Raw genomic sequence first — 18,238 nt, forward strand, 5'->3', positions numbered from 1 at the left:
CGCGCTGCACTGTTATAAGAAGAAAAGCGGCTGAAGGCGGTGGCACCACAGGTAGCAAAAGACGCCAGATGGTATCCACAACATGCTTACATCTACTCTCAATTATGGGAGAGCCAGTATTTTTGGGTAAACTACTGTGGAACAGGTAGCGCAAAATAATGTTGCATAAAATTAGGTAACCAATTAGGACGAGCGGTCTTTAACAACATAGTTAACAGGTGGTTACAAAGGCTCATATGCAGCTCCGTCTGCTTACACGGCACGGATACAAGTGAAGTACCCATAATGTTGCATAATGCTTTTTGTTCCAAGTTCACGATAAGAGCCCATGAACGCACCCAACCAGCGCTTCACCTTTGTCAGCCACACGACCCACCTTCCAATGGGCATCTTTCCATCCTGCCTCCTCCAGGTGACAGTCGGGTTGGGGTCACCGTTGACTTTGCACTCGAACTGAACAGATTCTTCTGCGAGTGTTGTCACGTCTTCCGGGACTCGGACAAAGAAGGGCTTCGCTGAAGAGGAAAAGGCGGTTGGTGCCAGTGAATCGCTACGTGAGCGGAACTTTTAGACTCTGTTGTGGTTGTGCCTTGCGTGACGCAAAAGCTTTTACATTTGAAGCAAGGCATTTTAAAATGAGCAGGAAGAGATTAACGCTGGACGCTTTGTCGTGCAGCATGCTGTCTTACAGAGGTCAATTACACGAGGCATCAAGTCTCATAAACACGGCACAGCTCTTCGCGGGCCGCATTGTAAGGGATTCCAATGATGGAGAAATGTTCTTGCTCAAAACTGGGTTTTTACAGCAGACAGCATTGCGATCATGCCTATATTCGAGAAGAATGCCGCTGTCATGTCTTTAGTTTAAATGGAGGCTTAACATGATAATTTAAAATGCCGAAGTTACATGGTCGATGTGCTAATAATCTAATTTACTTACCAGCGTGCCGGTGTATATATTTGATAACCATAGCCCCAGTGTACTGTGGTATACCAGGTATAATGTGGTAATCTCCCCAAGTGTATAGGGTAGGCAACCGGGCACGTACTAGGTTACCCTCCCTACCTTTTTCTTTCCGTGTCCCTCTCTGCCTACCCTTTGCCTTTGCCTCTTCTCTCCGAATGGGGGTTGAAACGTCAATTATGGTTCTCCTGCTTTCCGGCATCACTCTGCGTGCTAGATGATAACTATGTCTGCGCGCGTGGTAGTGCTGTTGCATGCGCATTGGCTTCTGCAGCTGAGGATGTATTGCTATAACGATGACGGTTATACAAATGAAGGGCAGGCTAGAACGCACCGAGAAGCTTTGATGTTATCTGTGTTCCACTGTCCTTGATATAATCAATGCTTTGGCATATTGTAACGACTGTGCCGTTACCGGATTTGCACCCGTGAGGGATACTAGCTGATGCGTGACGTGGATGTCCCGCAAATTGTTGCCGATAGGGCATTAACAACGATAGAAAAGAGCTACGCTAAAGCTTTCGAACGATCGAGAGCGTCAACACTCTGCGCGCTATAGTTGAAGCTATTTTCCCGAAATCATGACTGGAAAGCGGAACTGCATCAAATAGAGAATAGAAAAATGACACGATAAAGAGGTACTTCGAGCGGAACAAGCGGGTTTTTATTAACTATGAGATACTAATAATATAGCAAGTCAATTTGTGAGGATTTTGGTTTATCAGCCGCCGTTCCGTGAGTGTTGTTTTTGTTCTTTTATTAGTTTTCTTTTATTCAAACGAAGCTGACTGAGAATCTGCTTTTTGTCGTCCTTTCTACATTTAAGGGCGCTGTAATCTTTAAAATGGCATTTAAAACGCGATATCTCGCTAATCATCAGTTGTGTACATTGTAACGAATGCAGTTGCGGGCAGCTAGAAAGAAAATCGTCACCCAACTGTGCACGGAGAGCAGCGCGGGTGGCGAGTCCCTAGTGCCGAGCATGTTGGCCGCCCGGCACACGTAGCGCCCCTGGTCGGAGGGGCGCAAGTCGGCGATCAGGAGCGCGCCCTGGGCCAGGAGGCGGACGCGCCCCGTGCCCGGCTGCACCTGGACGCCGTCCTTGAACCAGGTGACCGTGGGCTCGGGGTGGCCCCTGGGAGGCACGCACTCTAGCGTCGCCGACTCGCCCGCCGCCACACGGACGCTCTTGGGCAGGTGCCGGAACTCATCGCGAAGCACTGCGAGGATAGGAACAGAGTGGAAAGGGAGGAGAGAATACTGCATTAGGAGACACGGACTCAAACTTGTGTTCCCGTGGTTTTTTCTGTTGCGTATACACCAGCCCACGAAATAATTTCTTCAATGCGACATTAGTTCAAACGCTACAGACGGAATTTTCTCTGTTCGTGCGTATACTTTCCGTTGAGATACGTCGATGGCCATCATCATAATATCTCTGTGAGGTCATTTCTCATCTTCAACGTAACCTTCGGCATATGGCGAAAACAAAAATTGAGGTAATAGCTCCGCCTGAAGGTAATCCCATTGAAAGCGATAGCATGGTTTAGCACTGCGCTATAGACCCTCAAATAGAGCACTGCACGGGTCGATTTTTTCAGCCCGAGCCCGGCCCGGGCCCGTTTTTACGTTGGGCGGCCCGCCCGAGCCCGATCAAAACTTTATGGTGAGACCCGAGCCGGGCCCGGAAATAATCTACGTTACCCGCCCGGCCCGGCCCGCCACCCCTTTACCTTAGGCCCGAGCCCGGCCCGAGCCCGGCTCGAAACTGGCCTGAATACGGCCCGAGACCGAAAAATACATGTTTTTCAGAGTTGAGACGCCCGAAAATAACTCGCTGCACGCCACCACCACCACCACCACCACTGCACACCACCAGAAAGCCCGAGCCCGGCCCGGGCGCACGTCTAAAAACCCGAGCCCGGCCCAGGCCCGGGTCAAAAAGCACATGGGCTCGGGATTTCGGGTAAGCCCGAGCCCCGTGCAGTGCTCTACCCTCAAAGGCTGTTCTAAGTATACGCAGGGGCGACACGTTGTCGTGGTACAGCACGAGAGCTAACTGCTGTTGCATCGCAAAAACACCTCACTAGCAGCTATTAGGCGTCTCACAACGCTGGTGTACTGCAGGCGTCGCACTTCTGTGGTGCACATGAGATGTCACAGAAGAAAAGCCGCCAGCGTTTTTGTAGCTTGTAGTCTCCGATCCGTACCTCTAAGATGTACTGCCGTGTAGTATACCGCAGTACTCGCGTGCCACGCCCGGTAGTAGGTATGCACCAAAACCTCCTTAGTATGGACAGCGTGTGTTTGTGCGCACAACACTCATGCCAGTACCGGAAGACGGAACGCTGCCCTGGCTCCGCTACAGGGTCCATTGAGCTAGATAGATAGAGAAAGAACTTTATTGAGGTCCGGAAGGAATCCGCCACCGTTTTATAGGGGTAGGTTCGCGGGCCGCTTGCACGTATACGGACGGGGAGGCCTAGCCTTACCGCCACGTCGTGGGTCTTCTGGACAGCCTTGAGTTGTTGTAGTAGGACCGGGTCTCTTGATCATGGAATAAAATTCATCTTTAGAGAAGCCATCATGCTTTCCCTGTAAAGAGGTGCACCGCCAGAGCATGTGTCTAAAATCACTGAGATCGTTATAGTCTGGACAAAGTGCTGAAATGTCTGAGAAATTAAGCTAGAGTTTACTGTATACAGCTCGGGGGCTCCCTAGAGGGAGCCATATACCGCAACTCTACATTGTGCAGAGCAGAAGGGTGCGCCTTCTATGGTTGGTAATATCGATGAACGATTAATCGATTATCGATTAATCTTCATCGATGTCCACCTTTCATTCATTCGACATAATCGATTAGACGTGTTCGATTAATCGTTTTCTGCAGTTTGACAGGAGTTGCACGAAAATTTTGAAATCGTACTAGAATTGCGGAGCACGAGGAGTGACTGTGCGGCTGTGGTAGAGCGACTGTCGATTGTTTTTCCGAGTCCCGAGTGATGCCGAGCCAAATGCTTCCCCTCTCTCCACCCACTCAGCACACGCCACCAGACGCCGGAGGCTTGAAATGACCTCGCAATTCAAGGCATACTATAGCACCCCAGTCTTTGATCGTCGTGTCACTCCCAGTCCACTAATGACGTGGCACAGCATGCGCACCGGTTTGGAGCACGTATTTGATATAACGATGAAGTTCATGTCGCTTCCAGCAAATCTGTAGCTTCCGAGCGTCTATTTCCGCATGCTGGTTGTGTGGCCATTCAAAGAAGGTGTTGGTTTCACCCGAACATCCCAGCCAATTGACATTCCTTCGTCCTGTAAAATGAGCACATGGCTTAATATCCTAAACCATGGCTTCGGAGGTGACGCTGGTGGTGTTGCAACAGCCGGGGATAGCCTACAAAGCCGGCAATTGTTCCGCCTGAGCCTCCTATGAGTTGAAATCAGGGGTGTGTCACCAGGTGTCAATGAGCCCCGTGTCTCGCAGGAAGGCAATCAGCACTCGTTGCACTCTCTCTCTCATTGCTGCCGGCCTTCTGGGGAAAACAACGTCCTCATAGGTCCTATGCTAAAGACCACTCTTTTGCAGGCTGTCGGCCATCGCGTTTCTTTCTGGGTCGAACTGTGGGCATAGCCAAATTAAATGTTCAATGTTACCGATATCACTACATAAGGCACAGAGCCGGGAAGCGCAATGTCCAGACTTGGATGACCAAGCAGGGGTGTACGCGGAGTCGGTTCTGATGCGGCACAACAGCGTCACTTCCTCGGGAGTAAGTCCAAGGATCACGCAGGTTTCGTGTGGAGTCTTGTGGATGACCCAAAAGTTATTACGCATTGCATCCTCAGAGCTCTGAAAAATGCTTGGCGCTCTTACTTTTGGGACACATGTCAGCGCTAGGCGTGCAATAAGAGCATCAGCTTTTTCGTTTTTTTTTTAATTCCTAGGTGGGATGGGATGTATTGAACGTTTACGTTAAATTGCTTTCTCATTAGATCTTTCGGCAGTGTTAGAAATTTCCTTGTAAACTCCTCTCGAGGTAGGCCAAGATGTAATCGTTGTAAGGCTGACTTTGAGTCCGTCAGTGCCACGATATCTTGTGCAGAATAGACCCCTGGTTTTCGCAAGGCCGCGGTAATTGCGGCACTTTTTGCTGTTGTAGAGGAAACTACGCGATCTAGGCGGCCAGACCAGGATACATCAAGGGAGGGTATGCAGAATGCCGCTGCGTGGCCATCTGTGCACACACCGCGACCCGTCTGTGTACGCTTGTAAGTGGCTTTCATACGCTGTGCTCAAGTGGTCCAGTGCAAGGAACGTAGCTTCGGCAGTTGTAAGTTTGCCAATAGCATCTAAACAGCACTAATTTCAATTTCCTCACGAGGAATTGTAAAAAATGCACTTTTTTCTAGTGTGCAGACGATTGCGCGTCTTACATCTTAGTTGCAGTACTCAAATGCGCAAGGAAAAAAAAGGGCTAAACAAAAGGGGGGGTTACAACCCACGAAACCCCCCCCCCCCCCCCCCCGTCGGTGTGCCACTGGTTCAGGCCATACCAGTCCTAAAAATCGGAAGGTGTTCACCGCCGCATGGAAATGGGAGCGAATAGTTATTAGCCGCCGGGAGACGCACCGTGCCAGTGGGGAACGCGCCCAGCCTTAATAGCTGCGTGAACAAGGCCCGAGATACCAAAAAGCGCACTGGGGGAGAATGCTTCATTAGTAACTCTAGCGGCCATCGTAATCTTCATTAGCCGCCTTTTATTGATGGCGCGCTCCGGTGCATGGGTATGCGTATGTGCCTCGTTCCTCGTGCTGCGTTCTGCGAGGTTAATAAAAGAGAAGAAGAATAAAATATAGTCTCTTCTGCTCCTACCATCGGCCTGAACGGTTCGTTGTTCTTTCGCTTGCCGACTCACGCATTGTTATAGTGGACCTAACACCGGTCCCTATAGTAACCTTCTTGTTTGAAGGTGGCCGAGGAACTCCCATCGCCAAGCGAAGTCCCTTTCTATATACTGCCTCTAAGCGCTCGAATGGACTCGGTGATGGAGATATGAGTGGCAACTGATAGAGAACGTGGCTTCTTATAAGTGCAGCGTTGAGTGCAAGCATGGACATTGGATTGTTTCCCCAACGTACACCTGCCAAGCGACGAAGTGCGCCGACTCTTTGTACTCATGCAGCCACGAAATTTTCAACTACGCGTCGCCACAGTTGCTTGTTGTCGATGGTAACGCTCAGGAAACGAACAATAGTTGCACGACGAATTGGATGACCTCAGATATCCAGCGTCAGACGTGCTGACTTCCGCCTCACTCCAGTAATTTTCTTTCTCCTGTGCATATTGCAATTAGTTGCATGTTTTAGTTGGACTTGACCTTTTACTTCTGGCATTTTTTTATTTCTTGTTTAGCTATATTGTACAGGGATTCACCAGTGCGATTTATCATGTTTAATGCTGCTCTAAGTGCCATTTTATAACGTATAATGTTTAAATTTTCAAAGGCCACTCGCGCCAACTCTATTTAGTCATCAAGAAAAAAAGATTCAACTTCATGCACTTGCATTTCTAATTTGGTTCAACCTCCCAAACACTAACATAGGGTTCTAGAAAAGTAGATAACTGTGTTTTAACCTTTTTAATGTGCCCAGGCAAGAATTTCGATTAATCGATTAATCGATAAAAAACCCTGCATCGAAAGCGATTAATTGATCACAGGCTAAAGTGATGAACGATTAATCGTTAATCGAATAAAAATATTAATCGACCATCCCTAGCGCCTTCCTGGCTTCGTCGTTTCTGCAGCCGAAGACACTGCGCGTCTCTCGCATTTCTGGAGACCTTCCGACCTTCCACGCGCGAGCCATACGTGCGTCGTCGATACCGAGGTAGCACGACAACGGCGGCTGCGATTTGGCGAACCCACTGCCGGTTTTCGTATAAGTGCTATCGTAATAAACACGAAACTTTGCCCACCACTGCCACCGGGGTTCAAATCCATGTCCGTTGCGCTCGTGCAGTTGATAAAGTTGAACGCACTAACTAGAACAATGTCGTGCAGCTTCGGCGCTTGCTAATTTGTCAGTGGTGTGGGTCTGTCTGGGGCCCCACACAGACACTTAGTATGGTATCTCCCGTGCATGTATTTCGAAGGCCACAGGAGGCACGAATGCGGATGCGGAAACCGTAGCATTCATCGAAACGAACAGCCTGTTTTCGAGCAGATGGCGATGTCCGCTGTAAGAGGCAGATGCGGGCATCCGCTGTAATAGTCCTGCGGTGTTATATTGGGACGGATCGCTGAAACCTGAAGAAGAAGAAGAACAATATTATTGATAGTACGGCGAGTTATCCGGGGATTTGGGCGAATACCCCTGCCTAGGTGCCGGCCACGAGCCCTTGAGCTCTGGCGGCTTCCTCGGCCCGCTAGACGGCCCAGATTTGGTCTTCGAGGGCGGAGCTGAGCCGCGTAGTCTCTCAGCGCGTTCGGTTCGAGGCTGCGTCCCGGTCTGTAACCCCCCTCTTGTTTGCACTCCCACAAATTGTGTTCCAGCGTTGCCCTGGCCTCACAAAACTTGCATTGGTTGGACGAATAAAGCTCTGGGTAACAGAGATTCAAGATCACCGGGTTTACAAACGTTCTTGTGTGCAGGTGTCGCCATGCAACCGCCTGTCTCTTGTTCATTTCCTGGTGTGGTGGCGGAAATTTGCACCTGCGTATATTTACTTAATTCTTGTTAAGAAGAAGAAGGTGAGCGCAAAGACTATGGATATGAACGTATTGAAGTAAACGAACAAACTGGTTGCTTGCCTCATGATTCAGAGAGTGTAGTCGTATTCCCCGCACGGACACCCGACTAAAACTAACCAGGCGCATTATGCAACATGTCACAGCGTATAACACGCTGTTTGTCATCTGCCACACGGTTCAAGCAGCGCGTAACGACACCGGGGAGGTTGGACGAAGAGGAAAGAGGGGACGTGAGCGGCGGTGGGGCTGAAGAAAGTGTTAGAGGGCCAGCAGGAGATGCCTGGGAAGGCAGCGCGGTGGAAAAGCAGGTAGCCGAAAAAGACATCTCTCAGGACCTTGTAAACAGCGCTCGACAGGTCGTCTGTCTCTCCGCGGCGATTTACTATTCTCGGGACGGCGCCCCGACAGGGGATCATGCAGATGGTGGAGGGCACGCACCGAGGGTGAGTCCGCCGCCAGCGTTGACGTGACCCGGCATGTGTCGGTCGGCGAAGGTGAGTTGGAAGGAAGGGGGCGGGGACTGTACTCTCTCTCACTTAAGATATGCAGCAAAGTCGAGACTATAGTGGTAATGTCGGTCAAACTGGAATTCGCGAAGGTTCCTTGTTCCTTCAAATGATCAAGAGTGGTTGAGCAAGGGATGTCTTAGGGATGTCTTGAAGAAATTCGTGCGTCCGCGTACCGCGCCTCTTCTCGGTACCTCATTTAATTATTTAATTATTAATTAATAATTATTTATTTATTTATTTATTTATTTATTTATTTATTTATTTATTTATTTATTCATTTATTTATTGTACCCTCAAGTTTTTGCAGCACTATAAGAGGAGGTGCGCAAAAACAACATTTACGAATTCCCCATAAGGAGCACTTTGCAGACAACAGAAAATCGAAAAAACGCAAGAACAAGAAAATGAAAATAAAAGATGGCGGCCTATGTCACGCGGTGCATGGAATGATGAAGATGGTGACATGCAGGTCATTTCGCTTGCACGCCATGCCGGCAAAAAAGAAGAAAAAAAAACATATGGAGGCAAGCAAAAGGCAAATGCAAAAATAAAGGACATCAAAAGGACCTGTTAAGTTCTTTACGGAACCTGTCAGGGTTAGTAATACTGCCGGTTTAGGTGAGCAGGTGCTTTGGGTAGAAAAGAATAGGAATATGGTACTGTGTCCCCTTGAGGAATATGAACTTTGCACTGGTGATCAGGGCATAATGATATGCCCTGATTGATGATGATGATGGAGCAGGCTGCATCCAGCGTGATTTAAATGCGTGATTCTGATAATAAATATTTGGTAAAAAAAGCGGAGACGATATAGTTTTCTGTGCATTGCATGGGAAGGGAGAATAAAGGTATGTTTTATGGTAGTTTTATTGGATGCTCGATGATTGTTCGACAGTATGAAACCTGTCGAGCCATATTGAACTGCTTAGTGCTTGTTGATAAGTGTTACCTGGCCGCGGTCCCATACGAACGTTCGTATTTAAGCACAGCATGGACATAAGTGACACATAAATGTTTATTTAATGACCATGGTGCGAGGGGAAAGTTTCGTTTTAGATACCGGAGAATACGATTGAATTTGGATGTTACGTAGTCAATGTGATCGGCCCACGACAAAGGTTTAGCAATGCCTACACCAAGGTACTTGTAAGACCGAACAGATTCAGGAGGGAATGCGTTCAAAGAATACGAGTAGTTAGGGAAAGGTGTGTGGTTACGATAAATTGTCATTGTGTTACATTTAGAAATGTTAAGTTCCATTTTCCAGAAGTTACACTAATGCGTGATATTATCAAGGTCTGTTTGAAGGAATTCGACGTCGGTAACTGCAGTAACTTCCTGCTACGTAACGCAATCGTCAGCAAACAAGAGAAATAAACAAATTTATATTATTAGTTAAAACATTGATATGACATAAATTAAGTAGTGACATAGAACAGAACCCGGAGGTATGCGTGAACGCATGGGTACCTCAATATCAATCAGTATGATTAGTGCGAACAAACTGTGCGGTTAGAAAGAAATTCTTCTATCCACTGGAGTCAATGCCCGCCTACAATACTGTTATAGAATAAAAAAATAGAAATTTCGTCTGGATGTGGACGTAATCTCTTCGTTTCTGCTCAATACATGTTTAATATGCGTTCCAAACTATGCAATCAACATTTCAGTTCAGTTAGAAACCTATGGTATCCAGGTGACATCGTCCTGTTTAACTGTGAAACTGTGCAGATGAATTAGCTGATTTAGAAATTTCACAATGTGAAAAACGTCAAAGACATTGCAGGTAATGAGGGGATTCGTTGACACAGGACATCGTCAACTGCAGACCATTAGAGGACGCCTTTGCTTTTGCAGTGAATATAAGTTCATGACGGCGAGATGCGCAACACAGGAGTTGTGAAAACTCTGCACTATTTCCTTCTGTCTAGCGCTGCTGATCGCTCAGCACGCCACGTGGGCTTCACACTGCACTGCATCGTTCTAGCGAGAACGATGTAGGCACGCCAGCAGAGCCGACAATAACTCGCTCCGACCCATCGAGGACTAAATGCCAGCACCACTCCAGGCGCTGATGCTTGGCACGAGATTTATGGGCCCGACCGGATGGCGCGTGCATATGTAATGACACTCCGCTAGCGCAGAGGTCCACCGCCGCGAACAAAAATGTACCCGACTGCTTCTCACTTCGCAAAAAGTGAGAACGCCTTCAGAGAGGGCTGCTCATTGCGCGTGTGCGAGAAGGGTTAGAGAGGAGTCGCAACATTTATCACTCTTATCAATGCCACGCCTTGACTGGTCACCTCCTCGAATGGGAAGCGACATGACAGCTCTCTAATCCTGTCATCCGTCTCCGTTCGTTTGCTTGTTTGATTGAGGTGTGTCCAGCTACGGGAACACGTTCTTCTTGAAGCAACACACGCCAGCAGTTGCTCTTCGTTTCAGCGCAAATGGAGAAGTGCAGCTGTATTCATTGTTGTTCCTCGCGCTTATATCTAGCACAACCTTCTTTTTTTCGTTCTATATAGAAGCTTCCCCTTCCTTCTCTGATATACAGCGTCGTTTATTCTAGCAGGAGACAGGATTCCGATTGCGGTAAAACGTATGCGACTGGACTGCAGCATCGATCAAGTTTCTAACTTGCTCCAACAGTCGAAACAACTACCCTTTCCGATAAACCGCACGTCGTATCGGAACACTCGACGTATGTCCCGATTGTAGTGCGGCGGCACAGCTTCTATGTTTTTTTTTCTTTGTTTTTTTTTTTGTGGTGCGACAGTATGAAAAACCATAAATGATAAAAAGCTTCACCATTACTTAGAATGGCAGGCTTTAGAATGAATATCACACACGCACATGCACACACACACACATGAACGCACACACAGAGACACACACACACACGCACTGACACTCACGCGCACATACACTACCATGTCGGCGTTGTCCACGGTCGCCTGGTCGCAGAAGTAGAGGCACAGCAACATTTCTGTCTCTATACGCGCTTTAAGCCCACTTCTTGTTTGCAAGACAGGTTATACGTTTTACATCTGAAGTCGGCCGCCCTTTCACCCTCCCAGGAAACGCACGCGACAGAAGTTATGTACGTGCGTGGTACGCATCCTATCAGTCAACAGGCCATGGGAAAGCGGACGTCATGTCACGCGATGTCTACATTTCACGTGAGGTGAAAGCATAGGGTACGGGTAGAAAAGAACTGCCCGGGATAAGGAGGGGTGGGGGGGCTGAGCGAAGGAGCCACTAAATACAAACCGTAAGACACCGAGAAAAAGCATCTTGGTGTGCATATATGGAGCAAACGTAACACTACATCAGCGGGAGTTCCCCCCGCAGCGATCGGGGCACCACGCCCACTTTATATGTGTAGTAGGATCGCGAGGCGTGGGAGGAAGCATTCGGGTAAAGATACGCGTTTAGTCCTTTGGGCGGGGCGTTATCACTCCAGCGGAGAATGAGCGGATGGGTTTGGTCTGTCGTTTGTATCCGCAGGAAGGACCTCGGCCCCCTCTTCATCTCACGATCGTCCCCTGTCGACGAGACCTGAAAAATGGGGCCAGGCGTTGAAACGAGAGCGAGGCTTGTCGGCCTTTAATCGCGGCATGCTAGTTCGGGTGAAACGGAGATGGAATACTATAACAATATTCTTGACGGCATGTTCACCCTCCACTACATCGGAGAAGCGGCATTACGCCTCAAAGTGGCAACGGGTAAGCTTGAATGCAAGAATCGAGTGAGGCACACAAATACCCATACAGTCTATAGCACTCTAGTAACATGTGTTTATTGAAATTTCGCTTGTTCATTCACAGGTACATGATTCCAAATCCACTTGACGCACATTGCCCGTCTTTTTGCTGAGTTGAAGAAGCATCTTTCGTTTCGTCATAACGAAACAGATGATGCACTATCACACTTGGGCCGTTCGCCGTTAAGGGCCTCTATAGAGTCTATAACATTGACTATGCGACCGAAGTGTAGCAGCAGCGTGTATCTAAAGCTCCTTAAGCAAGTGTAAGAGCGAGTGATGCACGTTTTTGATGAAAATCTTGATTCGAAGTTTAGACCTTGTTTTTTTTGTGAAATGCAGCGCTCCTCGCTCAATGACTCCGTGGGGTACAGCGGAGGCTATCGGTCGCGTCAGGTAATAGGGTCCACGTTAAAGCGTCGTGCATAGTGTGTCGGTAAGCTTCCTGTACGTGCAACCACCTGATACATGTAACCACCCGTGCGCCTTCCGTCTCCTCATCCAATCGCCGTGCTCCACAAACGTCCATCAACTTGCCCGTTCCTCAGTTTTTCTGAACTGCTTAATTGGGCAGCTGACGATGCGGAACGAACTCTTTGTACTTCTGTGAGACACGCAGCCGATTCTATTTTGCAGGTCGTTGAGTGTTGAAACACGTGATTCAGCAGCACTGAACAAGGTTGGTGAGACATTGCGTAGGTTTGAATGGAAGCGACTTTTAGGGGCGAAGCTCCTTAGGGTGTGGGTCTGTCCCTCCTCTGTAGTATGTAGTAGTAGTAGGTAGCCACGTCTACTTTTATGGAAAAAATTCCGAAAGTTGTGTCCAGTAGCGCGGAATCGAATCAGGGACCCCTCGCTTCCGAACGCGCGGCGCTAACCACTACGCCACGAAGCGCACATGGACACACGCACCACGATGACAATAAATACCCAACATTAACGAAAGACTGCGCGTTTCTAACGCGTTTGTGCTAGCGCGTTACGGCCCGTGTAAGAAGCTTGTGTAAGGCGCTGTGGCCTTACCCCCGTATTCATAAACGCTCCTCGACTTGAACTTGACTTGCCAGCGCCTTGGGCAGCGCGTTCGAAACGCGTTGAAGGCGGTGGCAAGTCAAGTTCAAGTCGAGGAGCGTTTATGAATACGGGGGTTATACTCTCTCAGCAGTCATGTGATGGCGTCGGCAAACGCGGTGCACGTTCCGGCATGTGTAAACGGCTGCGTAAGACGCTGTGGCCTCTCCCCCTTACTAGAGAGTACTGCACGTTTCTAACGCGTTTGTGCTAGCGTCCCCTTAAGCGGGAGATGGTGCAATTATAATGAAGGGCGCTGTTATAAAATAGGAATGACGTCACATATGGCGCGTGTCATTGGTGGAAGTCAATCGTTCGATTTAGTGCGGCGAGACTGGGCGAATTACACGGAAGATTCACGGTTTACCGATTATTCCCTCCGGAGCTTCGCCCACTCATCATCATTCAGCCCGTGGATATGCGGTGATTTTTTTTTCTTTAAAGGAAGACATTTTCATCTGCTCAACATGTTTAAAACTAGATGGGTGCAAAAGCATAAATAAATATGAAAGTAAGACAGGGCATAACTTGAATATCAGTCAACGTTGCTAGTGTACTAAGAATGCGAACAATAAAAGTGCGCTTACGAACACGGTCGTTTTGAGCTGGTTCTATTATATTCTTGGGATAAATTCATGCACAGCAGCGTCACGAGCTGCAAATCTGTCGGAGTGAGTCGGCACTGTCGGCACATCTGTCGGCACTTGAGGACTTCAGTATCAGAGCGAGCCGGGAGCGGGCGTTGTCTCTCGTTCTTTGATCACAGAATGCGCGGGCGCGCGAATGGACCGTTCTTGTTCATATACATATTGTACACTCATCGAACAGAAAGGAAGTCATTGATTGGCTTACTCACAGACCACGTATTCCCCTCCCCTTCCCTTTCCACGTATAGATAACCACGACCACGCTCGAAGGCGCTTGGTTGTAACCTGGAGCTTGAGCAATCGAGAGATTCGTCCTCCAAACCACCCTTATTTTTTCGTGACTCGAGAGGAAACGTTAAACGTCATCGTTGACGTTGAAGAGCGCACGCTGCCTCCCCTTTTCTCAGCTCAAATTTGAAAACAAAACAGATCTAACAAACAAAGAATATTGCGATGGAGTTCTCTGAGAATGGTCCTTTTGTGGTGGTTATACGCTCCGGAGTGACTGGCCGCTGCTGCCTGTAGGTTGCTATAGGAACTCGAGACCACTCTATAAAGAACAAACCCGACCCAACTTTCTTCGTCTCTCTTCGTGATCCTCAATTTTCTTTTTTTCTTTTTTTTCTGGGGGGGGGGGGGGGGGGGGGGGTCGTGACTAAAGCCAAGAATAAGCATGGAGAAGAGGGCAAAAGTTGCAAAAGCGGCCACCTTCAGCCAATAGCTTTTTTCCTCCTCCTAGAAAAAAAAACATTCGTAAAGAAACAAATTTATTTGGAATCCAATGACGGTGAAATGCTCCCAAGGAGATCAGCACTTTGGCAGGCAGGAGACCGGAGTCCGGGTCTCCCGGCCGTCGCACCATCGTTCTTTCAGTGAACGTCGGTGATTCTGCGTTCTTTCCTTTTTCTCATGCCAAAAGTGGAGCGCAGTGCTTTCACCGCATGGCAGCGGCACTCCCTCGAAATGTTTAATGACGACCGAGAGTGGTTTCGGCTCTTTACGATCGGTCTCTAAGATGCGTTCTGGATTTTGTTTTCTGCGAGCACTCCCTGTTACACACATATACAAAAAAAAAAAAAATCCCAGTGCCCTTTCACTATGGTACTAACTCCTCTCTCTATTCTTTCTCTAAAATTTTATTTCGCGAGTCCTTATAGAAATAAAATGACTTCGAACCATGCTGACAGGAAGTCCCGTTTTCTTTATCCTGTTCTTCTCATTTCGACTGTTGAGAATATCTACTTGCATGCTTCTTTCCCAGATTTCATTTACCTTCATTTTCCTGATCTTATTGTCTGCAAATGAAGTGCGCGGTTCAACTACAGTTCTTGTTCTCGTATATGTTTTGTGTTTGCTTAAGGCTGTCAAGAATTTATTGCTACGAAACCATCACCGATGCAGCTCTCACATAGTCGTAAATAAGATAAATAGAGAGAGAACACTCTTTATGTCGGGACGATTCAGATATTTAATACTTTTAGATCAAAAATTTCATACATTGCTCATACGTGGTTACCAGGGAGGATTGAGTGCGAGGTTACTATGTGGTTATGTGCAACATGAAGGTGAATTGAGAAGAAATCGAATGAACCTGGAAGTGCAGGAAAAGCGACATCTCGCTTAAATTACACGAATGTAATTTCTTGTAGCCTGGAATTAGTCTTGTCCACTAGTTCACTCGTTTAGGACTGGGTACAAGAATGGGGGAAATGAATAAAAGGTCGTAGAAAAAGCACAGCTGACTGCGAGCTGTGCACGGATTGAAATAGGCCCTCAGTATGCCAATGTAGCTTCTGAAGATTGTCTACTATTTTTCTCGAGTCATGGGTATCTGTCTAATTTGTTCTATTACTCCGACGGTTCCGCGCTAGTTCGAACAGCTATCCAGAGCCCTCAGCTACGACTTCGGTTATAGCTCTAAGTGTGGCATAGGGACGTTAAACCCGGTGATTCGTTCATTCAGATCAATAAACCTAGCTGTCGCGTGTAAAGGTTACTGCATGAAACTCACCCGCATTCGGTCAATTAAGAATAACAAATGTGCTTAAGTTTGTCAGAAAACTTAGACTTAACAGCCTGGATCATGTTGCTCAAAATTTCAGGATACAACTCTGCGAATAAAGTCACTTGCAGTGCAAATCTGCGATCGGTTGCCAAAGGAATGGAAAGAACAATTTCGTGCATTACACTCGTTTGGCAAGTGCAAATAGTAGTTGAAATTCATGCGCTCGTATTGCTTTGTCTTGTTACATGATCACGAGCCCCTTGATCACAACCTACTTAACAAGTCTTTCTATACAGTGAATTTGGTGGATTTCGCCTTGACAACGTTTACGCAATAAATAATTACTTTCAATTGATCTCAGCGTGCCGCTTTTATCAAACTCTGGCTGAGTCTGATTGAAGTTATGTTACCATGGCGATATTGGTACATAAACTGCTTAGGTCAACGTTCTGCAACGTTCTGCTTACGTCACCCAGCAGCAAGAAGCCAGCACGCTGCAACAGCGAGGAGCATGGAGTCTCAGCACGCTGGCTGCCCGCTGCTCTTATTTCAAAACGGCCATCTCGAAACATTACTTAGAATCTTCGTAGAAACACCCTGTACATCCTTATGTTAAACATGCTTATGTTAAAGACGACAGTTATCTATTGAGCACTTATAAGGATAATAGATATATTTGCTGCGTTCGTCAGGTTTCTTTCCTTAGTTGCAAGAGAAAGAGCCCATATTCAGAAAACGCGTGTTGCGTAAAACCAACTCCTCAGTGGCACACGTTCAAGCGCACGTCACTCATAATAGCGATCGCCGTGGTAACGAGATGGTCAACGCGGCGAAGGTAAATCTCTGACGGCACCCATTGAATGCAAGGTTTGTGAATGCGGGCTATCTAGGTCTTCCCACGATGCTTATGATACGTTGTGCATGTATGGAGACAGGTTCTCTAAAAGCCCATTCAAATAAAATCAACGCCTAGCGCTTTCACACCAACTATGCGAGTGTCGTATCTCTTTGCACTCGTGAGACATTCTCAGTCCAAGTAACCAGCGTGCTGAAGAGCGTTTCATAGACCTCAGTCTGCTCCCCCTCTACTTGCACTTCTTTATTTATTTCCTGCTGTCAGCACACCCTCATAAAATCGTGAGTGTGTAGAGTAACAATACTAAGCGCCTGCAATCTCCCGCTGCCCGTGCCTATATAGACGGCATACCGAAAGAACTGAGTTCCAACCGAACGACAGTCGAAGTGCAGGTCATGGCATCGAGCCAAAGTTATTCTCCGCACCAATCGCAACGCGAGACGCCCGAAAATATTGGCGTTAACAAACGCTGACAGCCAGGGTAGCGTGCCGGAAACACAGCGTGCCGCAAATTATCGCTTTGTTCTCCGTTCTCGACAGCTGTCGCTTTAAAGTTCCCGAAATTACGACCTCCCCGAATTCGTTTCATTTGTCAGCCTCATGATCTGAACCGCAGTGTGTGTCGGTTTACTCGTGGCTGCTTTTATTCCTGACTTCGTCGCGGCGTGTTCAGCGAAAATCGAAAAGAACAAGAAAAAGTTTTATGACTTCAACCTCCTCTTGTTAAGCTCTTTTCCTGTGCTGAGTGCGAAATATGAACAAGCGGTACAAATAAGGAGCAGCTTGGTACGCTGGCCCCTTGGGTTGCGTGACGACAACGGGAAAGGAATATTTACAAGCACCTCGATCCTTGCACGTTCGCGAACACTGCATGACGCCCAGTATTTGGCTGCCTTGAAGCTGGTCGGCGTACAGCCTGCATGTATAGCCGGCCAAATCTTTAACTGACTCGCACGAGCATCGACTTGCTGTGCGTCAGCACCTTACAATAGAAACAACCTAACGGACGACAATACGGTATTCACGAGTTTTGTGAGCATGAGTTACCTCGACTGATTCGCAAGTTTCTTCAATCGTAACGCGCTGTCAAGCAGAAAAAGACAGCATTTATATGAGCTAGCTGAAGATTTGGCCGGCTGTACCGCCAAAAACTGTAAGCGCACATTCTCCTGGCACGGGCCACGTGAGGTAGAAGACGTGGCCGAGGACTCCGTGGGATAACGAGTTCTACAACTACAGGGCCCGGTGGCTGTCAAACTGCGTCTGACGACCCGCGTCTACTCTCGTCGCACCTAGAAAAATATGGCTGCACGCATCGCGTGCGTGCATGCGTATCACCCAAAGCATTGACCGGGGTCGTCACTGGCTACCGCTTCACGCGTCCACGCGATTTCATTTTAGATGCGAAGCATCTTATGCTCGGGGCTAAGTCCCTCCCTGAATCCGCCGTGCGGCGTCCACACCCGCACTGCGCATGCGCATCCTTCTTTCCCTCCTCTTCTTGTCTCATCTCCTCTCCTCTCGGCATTCCTCCTCTCTCCTCTCCGACGCTCCACTCCTCTCCGGATTGCGCAACGAATGGCAACACCTGCGGCTCCGTGCACGATAATGCGAAGCAGCTTAGGTTAGAGGCGCGACGGTAGGCGCCCCAGAGGCACCAGC

General features: G+C 48.1%; 1 protein-coding gene across 1 annotated transcript in view; it reads right to left on the minus strand.

The window, feature by feature from the left end:
• Positions 1-18,238, minus strand: part of LOC119456678 (roundabout homolog 1-like) — a 216,142-nt gene that overhangs the window by 36,212 nt on the left and 161,692 nt on the right. The window contains 2 exon segments of the mRNA XM_049668845.1: positions 377-515; positions 1,903-2,184. Coding sequence (XP_049524802.1) covers positions 377-515; positions 1,903-2,184 — 421 coding nt within the window.

Source organism: Dermacentor silvarum, chromosome 6, assembly GCF_013339745.2.
Source record: "Dermacentor silvarum isolate Dsil-2018 chromosome 6, BIME_Dsil_1.4, whole genome shotgun sequence".
In the NCBI taxonomy this organism is placed as follows: Eukaryota; Metazoa; Arthropoda; class Arachnida; order Ixodida; family Ixodidae; genus Dermacentor; species Dermacentor silvarum.